The 10,720-nt window shown below is 33.6% G+C and overlaps 2 protein-coding genes across 3 annotated transcripts; one reads left to right on the top strand and one right to left on the bottom strand.

Annotated features, from left to right (window-relative positions):
* Positions 1–36: 36 nt before the first annotated feature.
* Positions 37–5,540, top strand: LOC144476925 (ionotropic receptor 75a). 2 transcript variants are annotated; one of them, XM_078194261.1, is made up of 9 exons: positions 37–304; positions 469–644; positions 2,486–2,785; positions 2,981–3,108; positions 3,191–3,352; positions 3,452–3,654; positions 4,224–4,438; positions 4,668–4,936; positions 5,004–5,540. In XM_078194261.1, the coding sequence occupies exons 1-9, from the start codon at positions 169–171 to the stop codon at positions 5,329–5,331; spliced, it is 1,917 nt and encodes a 638-aa protein (XP_078050387.1). In that variant the 5' UTR covers positions 37–168; the 3' UTR covers positions 5,332–5,540. The 2 variants fall into 2 exon arrangements, with proteins under 2 accessions (XP_078050387.1, XP_078050379.1); XM_078194253.1 differs by having other exon boundaries at positions 2,486–2,803.
* Positions 5,541–5,603: 63 nt separating this feature from the next.
* On the bottom strand, positions 5,604–10,598 carry Metrs (methionyl-tRNA synthetase 1). Its single transcript, XM_078194242.1, has 16 exons — positions 10,377–10,598; positions 9,834–9,985; positions 9,652–9,759; positions 9,418–9,567; positions 9,209–9,337; positions 9,009–9,130; positions 8,808–8,924; positions 8,698–8,736; positions 8,468–8,632; positions 8,027–8,303; positions 7,532–7,913; positions 7,246–7,459; positions 6,932–7,168; positions 6,300–6,636; positions 5,984–6,226; positions 5,604–5,908 (listed from the first exon to the last, which is right to left on the bottom strand). Exons 1-16 carry the CDS (start codon positions 10,477–10,479, stop codon positions 5,759–5,761), a joined length of 2,925 nt encoding a protein of 974 aa, XP_078050368.1. The 5' UTR covers positions 10,480–10,598; the 3' UTR covers positions 5,604–5,758.
* Between the last annotated feature and the right edge of the window lie 122 nt (positions 10,599–10,720).

Here is a 10,720-nt window from a genome sequence, read left to right as displayed (position 1 = left end):
AAGAATCGCTTTTCTTCCGTGGAAAACCGTCATGTCAGAATTGACATGATTTCTCATCTAAAATAGAAGAGCGAAACCACTTTACGTGTATGAAGCTGCAGCACGAATGCTTTGCATACAGTTGTTTGATCCACAGGCTGCGACGAAGAACGAGGATTGCAAGTGGGAATGTTCTACTTTCGAATGTTCTTCGGACTGCAATTAATTATTGCCTCTTGTGCCGGTAATGCTAATTTAATTCGGGACTACTTCGTTTTTAAGCAGATTAACAGAGTTGCCGGATTCTCTTGCGGGGATCCCGAAGGTAAGTTTCATTTATCGGTATTTCGAAAATTCAAAAGCATTTACCGTCTTTAGGGTAGTTATAATTACTAATAACCGTTAACGATCTATTTATATATTTTAAGATAATATGAACCACTTTTACGAAGAGTCTGGTGTTTTTATTTTTATTTTATTTTGATATAGATGATTTCAAAACAGCCAAAGTATTAAGTGATGCTGGGATCACAGTCTCGTTGATACGATTTGGAACAAACATCGATTTATTGCGTTTTCTTTGGACGGAATACGGAAAATTAGGTGTTTTTCTAGATTTAGAATGTTCGGATAAAGACGACCATATTTCAAACATATATGACGAAGTAACTGAAATAAACTTGTGCGCTTTTCTTTATTAACCATACCAATAAATAGTCCATTTTTTCTGGAAGACTAATCACTTATTTTTATTAAATTCTTGAAGAAACAATATTAAATAATATAATTGAACTTGAATGTGGTAATTGGAGGGTGAAACAAATATTTTGAGCATACAGAAATGCTTGCTTATTGTTATAAATATAGAGAACAGATGATTCTTGTCGTTATACAGGGTGGGGCAAATAAAGTGTTACAGTGCAATATCTCCATTATCATTAATGATACGCGAAAATGCTTCAGAAACAAATTGTTGGGTTCGGAGGGGGACGTATTTTGGTGGAAATGTTTTTTTTGTCAAGGTCATATTTTTTGAGATTTCAAGGTCATCGATGGTTTTTTAAATGGAACTATATATTTCTTTTTCGATGACATTATTGCCGATTTTAAGACGAATCCAGCGAACATGCAAGGGCGCGTCTTCCAATAATTGAGGGAGCACATTTTGCAAAAAGTTGGCATAAACTTGCCCAGTCAAGCGACCTTCAAAAAAGTGTGGGCCAATGACGTGATCTCCGACAATGCCGCACCAACAATTAACGGACCACGGATGTTGAAGTGGCACAGTTTCCATCCATCGAGGATGGAACAAACATCATTTCGGGCATGTTTTGTAAACAAAACCACACCAAGGCTATGGTGACCTCTTCCAAGGCTATGGAACCTGTGAAAGTGATTTTTGCTATACTCTTCGGTTTTTTAACGATTTACATACTTTGCGCGACTAGAATGACCTTGAATTATAGGTCGCTGGATTCGTCTTAAAATCGGCAATAATGTCATCGAAAAAGAAATATATAGTTCCATTTAAAAAACCATCGATGACCTTGAAATCTCAAAAAATATGACCTTGACAAAAAAAATATTTCCACCAAAATACGTCCCCCTCCGAACCAAACAATTTGTTTCTGAAGCATTTTCGCGTATCATTAATGATAATGGAGATATTGCACTGTAACACTTTATTTGCCCCACCCTATATAATAAGATCGAACGTAAACTCCTGACAATTAAATATAGTGACATATATGATAAGTGACTTCTCTATTGGCAAAATTTCGAAGTTCTATCCAGAGTTCATACAGCGCCAATTAATGAATGGTGAAACGCTTAAACTACTAGTCAAATATGTAGTAGCATCACTTATGATCATAACTGAAAGTCTATTTTGCCACTTATTAATTGGCGCTGTACGGAAGTCGTAAACAGATGCTTCATTCTGTGACAAATTTCACTGCTGTCATATAAAAGATAATATACGAAATAATATGTTACTACTTTCATGAAGAGATTTCGTTAACTTTTGAATCCTTAAATAAAAGCTGAGATGAAAAAAGCTTAATAGTTTTATATGTATAAACATTTTTCGGAGGACAAATTTGAAATTAATCGTAATTATGATAATTTTAAATATAGGATCGGTGCCCGGGGTCATTATGAACACTTCGAGACTAATAACATTAACTTTGAGTAATTAATTCATGAGTTCTTAAGTAGTGAGTAATTAATTCTTCAAGAGTGTAGGATAGGGATAACGACGTTTACGTGTCCTATAGTAGAATAACAAGAATCATCTGTATCTACAATAAATATTTAATTATCTCTTTCTTAAACACTTCTGTACCCTCAAAATATTCTCTATCCAATTCATTGAATTCCCGTTAAATATAGATTCAAATAGGCAGAAGTTTTCACGTTTTATTAAATGCACAAGACTTAGCAATGGACATTTGTTGGTAATGCAACGATTGCGGGTACTAATTTTTTAAAAACAAATCGAATTCAGGCATCGGCTCAATACTTATTCGAGCACTTACATCATTGGTTAATCCTGGAAGAGGACGGAAAGAATTTGACGGATACTGTACAATTGTTGAACGAAAGTACGTTCAGCGTGATTACCAATTTTATGATCTCTATACGTAATCATGATGATTACGCACTGTACGACGTTTACAATCATTGCAAACACTGCGGTGGTTCGCTCATTATCACAGAATTTGGTACATGGACAAACAACACCGGTTTAAGCGCTAATTTGTTAGAGGGCACGTTCACCAGAAGATGGAACTACAACCAAATAAAGGTGAAGGCTGCTGGCATTGTAAGTGTCGTTGCAGGTACTGTTAAATTGTGATTTTATTATGTTGCTCTTCTTTGGCTCATGTTCATCATCGAACAATGAAGAGGCAGATCTGACATGATGAAATGACAAAAATAATGAGGAATCAAAGATAAACGAAACACCTTACAGATATCTGAAAATACTATTTTCACGTAGATAGGAGCCAGACCGAAGGACCGTGATCTGATAACGTATCTTCGAGAACCGAATGTCGTACCGTTAGATAATTGGGCAAGATTCGGCTTCGCTCTCACAGTACACATGGCCGAAATGTTCAATTTCACGTAATATTTATTCACAGTTTCGGAGGTTTGGGTTGTTGTAGTTGTCAAAGGGAGCATAATCAATCGAATATTTAATTTATAGCCTCGACATAATAGAGCTGGATCACTGGGCGAAAGATGATACAAACGGTCCATTAATGACTGGTCTAAAAGAGAGGGAATTCGATATGGGCTTTTATCCGTCACTTATAACGAAAGAAAGACTTACTTACGCCGATGTAGCGCTGCAAGTTTGGCCTGCAAGGTATCCTCTAATTAAAAATGTATTGAATTGTCCGGAAATGGATTTATGTACTTCTGGTATTAATGAACAGAAAATAATTAAGTGTTAACGTTTTCGTAGAACCTGCTTCATGTTTCTTACTACGCCATCACTGAAAAATAAATTGACTATAGTCTTTCGGCCTTTCGAAGCAAGTGTTTGGTGCATGGTTCTCGCATTGTCGATCCTGATAATATTCACGTTATGGTTGATTTGGAAATTAGACAATAATTCCAATAATGGAGAAACCGTTATTGTTCTTATTGCCGCGATATGTCAGCAAGGTGCGGTAAAACACAAATGATGAATACTTGCAGTCTCGATTCTGGTAAATGATATGCGAATTCGATTCGAAACGAATTAGGATAAATATAAAGTTTGAAGTGGCTCAGTGCTTTCAGGTATTACTTATCAACCATGCAAAATCATAAAGTGCTTGTCATTTCCTTAACATTGTGTAATCGAAATCATTCAAAATATCAGAATGATTAGTTAGTTTCCAAAACCGCCAGTGTTTTTGTCAAGTTATTGGTACCATATATACCGATTGTCGGCTTTCAATTATCGTTATCAAATTCGATCTTTTTATCAACCTTGCGTTCATACAGTAGCGTCCACTCGAAAGATGCATTTTTTAATTTTTCCACATTTTTAATTTTTCTTAATTGAAGAAGGAGCCTTGATTAAATCGTGAAAAATATGAGATTGCAAATATCTTTTTAAATGATGCTTTCCTTGATTAGTACAGACAACCGCGATTCTACCGTACCTGGACTTTAACATTTAGTTAATCGAAATTCTTCGATTCGCTTGAATGTTTTATCGCAACAAAGACTATCATTTTAATTTACAGGACTACCGTTTGAAAGCAAACAATTTTCTGGTCGAATTGCCTTACTGCAAACTATGATTTTTGGTCTACTCATATATAATTGTTATTCAGCGGCTATGGTATCAAGTCGATTAAATATTCCTCTGAATAAACTGAACGATTCCTTGTACTCCCTGGTGAAAAGCAAGCTGAAACTCTCGGCTCGCAAAGAGATCTTCTTGAACGTCCTAATCAGAGTAAATTTCTGTTGATTGTGATGATATAGCAAATATTTTATATACAATCGTAACGATCTTTGACCCGCAAGATTAAATGTGAAATTGTTTCCCAACAAACTGCATAGAAAATATTATTTATACCATCACAACTGAAAGAGATGTATGGTTACTCGCATGCACAAATATCTATAGTTAATAGACTACAATAGAAATAACAATTAATATTGTCAAATTAAACTGTTTATAGTCTTCTAATCCAGAAGTTCAATACTTTAAAAAACATTGGGAAAATATACCGGATGAGAAAAAATTTCAAGAGTTGCACGATGGTATAACAACTATTATGTCTCCTGGACACGCATATCATGCGAATCCCATTGATGCTTATCCAGTAATTGAACGTCTGTTTTCCAAACAAATGATCTGCCAGCTCACTGAAATCCATTTGCTTCGACCTTCCGTATTCGGCATTTGGTTCATGCGGAACGGCCAGTTCCGAGAAATATCAAAGATAGGGTGAGAAAATTATGTGTTAGAGATTACCACAATTTTGACTTTTTAAGACTGCATTAATTAATTACAGATTAATAAGAATGACAACTGCGGGAATTCGAAACAGACAGGTACATCAATGGAATTCAAGGAAGCCATTTTGCGAACAAGACAAACACTATGTATCAAGTGTATCTTTTCTTGAGACAGCATCAATCATAATATTGTTACTCATTGGTATAATTTTGTCTGTTATAATTTGCATGGTTGAGAATGTTGTTTTCCGTATGTTCCCAGAAAAATTAGTAAAAATAACAACACCAAAACATTCGAAGGAAATTCAGCATGAAATTAAAGCAATAGATAAAAAGAAATCTGCACTGAGAACAAAAATATTTACAACTTTAATTAAGAAGTAATATTTTCTTTATTAACTGATTTATTTTCTTGCTAATGTTCTAAACCAAGACTCGGAAATGTGCTGTAGAATGGTATCATCCGATGCCATTTGTGAAATCTCATCTACAGCACATTTCGGAGCAGTCTCTGAAAATGTTTTGTCCCTGGCATGTGTAGTTAATTTCGGACCCTATTCTAGACTAATCGCTATAGTAAGGAATAAAATAGAAAATTGTAACAATTTCTTCATTTTATTGATGTATAAATTAATTTTATTAAATAAAATTATTAATAACATTATTTGAAGAGGAATACCATAGGTATCAATGCAGTTTTAAGAAAACTGTATGGTAATAAAAAAATGAAGGATGAAATTTTATTACAAAATAGTACGATTATTTTCTGCTAATGAAAAATGGATGTGTTCGAAATTGTTTCATAATTAAGTTACTTCTTCTTTTTCGATTTTTTGTCTGTCAATGCTGGAGTTGCTCCAGTGAGATCTGTTAGCTGTTTCTTAAGTTTCAATAGTTTTTCCACTTCGGGCTGCCACACGGATTTTTCTTCTTTGCTTTTCAATTCGCGTACCAGATTGCCCTGAAAAAGAGAATCTACATTAGAAAATACTGAAATGAAATATGTATTTGTTGACATGTATTTTTGTTATCATACTTGTTTAGCTATAGCCGCTTCGATAGTAGCCGCATCTATTGAAACATCTTGTTTTTGTTCAGGTACAGGCACCGCTTTAGGCTTATTATTCTTTACAGCATTGCTATTTTTTATAAGCTCAGACGATTTAGCTTCTCCGCCTATAAGATCAGTAAGCTTCTTCTTTAAGCCTAAAAGTACCTGAACCTCGGGTTGCCAAACACTCTTGTCATGCTTGGATTTCAATTCTCTGACCTTAATGCCCTATAACATATTGAACATGGTATTTAAGTAAAGATCGATTTCTCGGTATAATTTTTCTCTACACTTGATTCACCTGTGCTGATATTGCAGCTTCTAAAGATTTCACATCACAGCTCGCGTCATTAGAATTGTTAGTTTTAGTTGCTTCTTCTTGTTTTCCACTATATTTTTTTCTTAATGTTTCCACATCTTTATCTTCAATCTTTTTGAAAAGAGGAGAAGGTTTACCAATTTTGTGATTTTGCGGTAGTATATTAGTAATAATGTCAGGAATATATCCATAACTGCTGCTATCTAATCCTATTTGCGTTCTCAGTTCGCGAGATGTATTGGGCATAAAAGGAGCCAATAATGCTGCCAATAGACACGCTAAGTTACAACACATACCGATCACTGTGCCAGCTCTTCTTCTGTGAACAAAAAAAAACATAAAACATTATATTCCAAAGGATTACACTACCAGATATATACTATTCACAAGCGCTAGAACAAAGACCTCCAATTTAATTTGATGTATCAAGTTTTTTTATCTTTTTAGCAAGTAAACATTTCTTCACGAACAAAACTGTAGAAAACCTATTATGTATTTTACAATTAAACAATTACACTCTAAAAAAATTGTAAACTAATGTTGATAAAAAAAAGTAAAAATGTACGTCTATGGAAGAACATTTTAGAGTACTATTTTGCTGAGAAGTGGCTTACTTATCATCATCAGTTCCTTTAATTTTCACCCACGGTTCTTGGAACTGCATATACTGGTTTCCATGCTTAGATATTGCTAAAACATGCTTTAAACCGTCTCGCAACTTTGCTTGTTCCAAAGCCTGAATATAAGATGACAACTCGCGCTGCGCTAACGCTAACAGCATCAAGTCATCTTCTTGGAGTACCATTGATGGAATTTTTGAATCGAAATATTTTTCCACGAACACCAAAGCTCTATATACATTACAAAGAAATTCTTCAATGTCATGTTAAAACAAAAACAATCAACAAATTGACAATTTTTCACACACCTGTTCACAAAGTTACCAAAATTGTTTAATAATTCGCTATTGTTCTTAGTCGCTAAATCTACCCAATTGAAATTTGAGTCCTGTGTTTCCGGTCTAACGTATGCCAAGTAGAATCGCCAAACATCAGCCGGTATACCCGTATCTCTAGCATCAGTACCAAATACTCCAATTCCTCTGGATTTCGAAAATTTAGTGTCTTCGTAATTTAAATACTCTAAATAGAAATAAAACGTTAAAATCTGAAGTTTGTGTTTAATATGAGCATGTATTTTTGTATTAAACTTACCCGTCGCCATTAAATGCTTCATTATTGTATAACCCTGATTAGCTGCTAGCAGACAAGCCGGGAACATTACCGTATGAAAGGGTACATTGTCTTTTGCCATAAATTGGTATAAATCAACATTTACGTCAGTAGGTTTCCACCACTGTTCATACTCTTTAGTATATCTCTTTGTAATACTGATATAACCAAATGGTGCGTCAAACCAAACATAGAACACTTTATTTTCGAAGCCTTTTGCTGGCACGGGAATTCCCCATTTTAAATCTCTTGTTATACAACGAGGTTTTAGGCCGCCGCGTAACCATGGTTTTGAAACTGCTCTGGCAACGGTTGACCATCCTTTTTCTACAGTCGCGGACCATTCTTTTAGTTTTGTCTCTAACTGTGATAGAATCTCATAAGTAATTATTGCAAATTTCTTTTCATATTTTTGATATCTACTCTCAGTTTTCGTAGGTTGATCATAGTATACATATGAACTGCACTAATACTTACCTTAGGTAAATCCAAGAAAAACTGCTCTGACTTCTTCACAATTGGTTTGTTGCTACACATTTTGCAACGAGGTGATATTAGCTCTGTTGCGTTCACTAAATGGCTACATCCATCGCATTGGTCGCCACGTGCATCTTCATAATTACACCTTGGACACGTGCCTTCTACAAATCTATCTGCCAGGAATCTATCGCAAGATTCACAGAGAAGTTGATCTACCGTTTCGCTAAACACATATCCTTCCGATTTTATTCTCGAGAAAAAAGATTGCACGATTCTAGAAGTAAAAAAATGTACATATGTAACATCAATAACTCTTTTGTGTTAATATGACAGCAACGTAAAGAAAATAATAAATAACTTAATCTTTTGTTCAAAAGTTTGGACAAAAACCTTAAAAAATAATATCCTATAATGCAGGTAGTACGAGATCCATCTTACTCTGTTTGTTCTGGTGTAGTAGTACGACCGAAATAGTCAAACCCTATACTAAACCACCTATATATATCATTATGTATATCGAAAAATTTGTCACATACAGCTTGCGGTGTTGTTTTCTCTTTTAAAGCTTTGGCTTCCGTAGCGGTCCCATATTCGTCCGTTCCGCTGTAATATCGATTCATTAAGTTCTATTACATTAATATTATACATATTTATAAAACGATACATACCTAACAAAAAGGGTATTGTAATTTCTTTGCCTACAATATCTGTAATCAAAACGAATAAATTGAAATAAATTTATTTTGATAATATTTCAAAACCTAGTTACAAAACATACCTGGCAAAAATGTCAGCAGAAAGCACACAACCGATAATATTTCCCAAGTGAGGGACGTTATTAACATAGGGTAATGCAGATGTTATTAGAATATTTCTCTCGCCTTTCTTCGGTAATCTATACATAAAATATTTATATTACAATCATATTTAATACTTCATTTACATGCGCATACAAAAATTCGTCTAAATTAATGCTTACATAGGATAAGATGAATACTTTATAACAGGATAGGACTTCGACGACCAATTACTAGTAACATTCTGAATTTCTTCTTTACTAACTGCTTCAACATCCTTTTCCTTCTCTTTAGTGGGACTAATCTAAAATAAGAGTGAAAATTTTTATAAAACTATACTTTGTGTATTGTTACATAAATACTCTCATCACGGAAAACGTACATTACTTGTTTGAACTGACTTAGAGGATTTTAAAGATTGCATGATAGTATTAACAGGAAACCACGAGGCATCTTGTACACTAAGAATTGCCTTAGCACCTCTTTCAAATTGGTATTCTTTCAAGGAATTCTAAACGTATGAATTATCGTTTTAATTGTAATAACAATACATACATATAATATTAAAGAGACAATAAAAAAGTTCCATACTTGAATAATTGGTAATAATTCAATATTTGATAACCAACTTTTAATTGATGGATATTCTTTGCATAGTTCTTCTCCAATCTCTGTAACTAATACAGTAGACCATATAGTTATCCAAATGCATGCATCTGCCAATGATAAATCGTTTTTATCCTAAAATATTGTTAATTAAGTCTTAGTTCTATCAAAATTGTTAATGCAGTTTTCTTAAAAGTAGATATGTATATTTCTCATTACCTGAATTAAGTACTTCTTATTTGCTAATGCAGCATTTAACTCTTTTAATAGAGACCATAAGCCAGATTTATTTGCATTGGTTACATTACCATAAGAGACTATAGCTGGCTAAAATGTATAATAGTCATAGCATTAGATTTAGTCATTGGATTTTAATGATAAATCAATTTATTACTATATACCTGCAACTGAGAAATATCCCACTCTAACCATTTGCTGTTGTGAATTTTAGATTCTTCAGATAAAGGTACTAATAGTTGCATTGCTGCACTAGTACTAAATAGCACTGATCCACAAGATAATTTAATAGCAGGTAGACGGCCCAAAAAACTTGCTAAACATAAAAAAATAAAAATGATGTAATGCTATCCATTGGAATTAAAACTTTGGAAACTTTACAATGAACAAAGTATAATCTACTCCAAGAATATATTGTTAAATTAAAGTTAACAATGTCTAATAAAATGAAAATAAAACTACCTACAACTATAAAAATTTAAAAGATGTAAATATTTCTTTTAGAGATAAATGGTAAATAACTCGAAAATATGAGTTATAATTAATCGTAAAAATAAACAGAAATTTATATTAGTCATAAGAAAATATTCATTAATTATATATTATTGCATCACCCACGTGTTGGAAATCTCCAGGTGAAACAAACACCTGAGATTTCATCATATGGATGAGAAATTAAATTCAAGCTAAGAGGTTAAGTTACTCACCACTTGGTTCTACTGTCTGTATGGTGACAGATTTTTCAGCTATTTTAGCTGCAACTATCAGTTTCAACGTGTTTGGATTGCCTTCGTTCGTTGAAATAATCATTTTTATTAATAAATTAATAAATATTCACAATAAATAGATGAAAATATGTTCAGCATACAACCGACACATGTGAGCGACGAATAAATGCGAGACCAGTCTTACATTTCAGACTCACGTATTCAGCACAGCGTGCTATTCTGTTACTGTGGCAGTCCTATACAAACATATGTACTCAGTGTGTATATATATATACATGCATATGTGTCACCGTAATGCACACTTGTAACTTCACAGGCATGCC

Source organism: Augochlora pura, chromosome 2, assembly GCF_028453695.1.
Source record: "Augochlora pura isolate Apur16 chromosome 2, APUR_v2.2.1, whole genome shotgun sequence".
Lineage (NCBI taxonomy): Eukaryota > Metazoa > Arthropoda > Insecta > Hymenoptera > Halictidae > Augochlora > Augochlora pura.
Note: the sequence above shows the minus strand (reverse complement) of the source record. Positions and strands in the feature narration are given on the sequence as shown.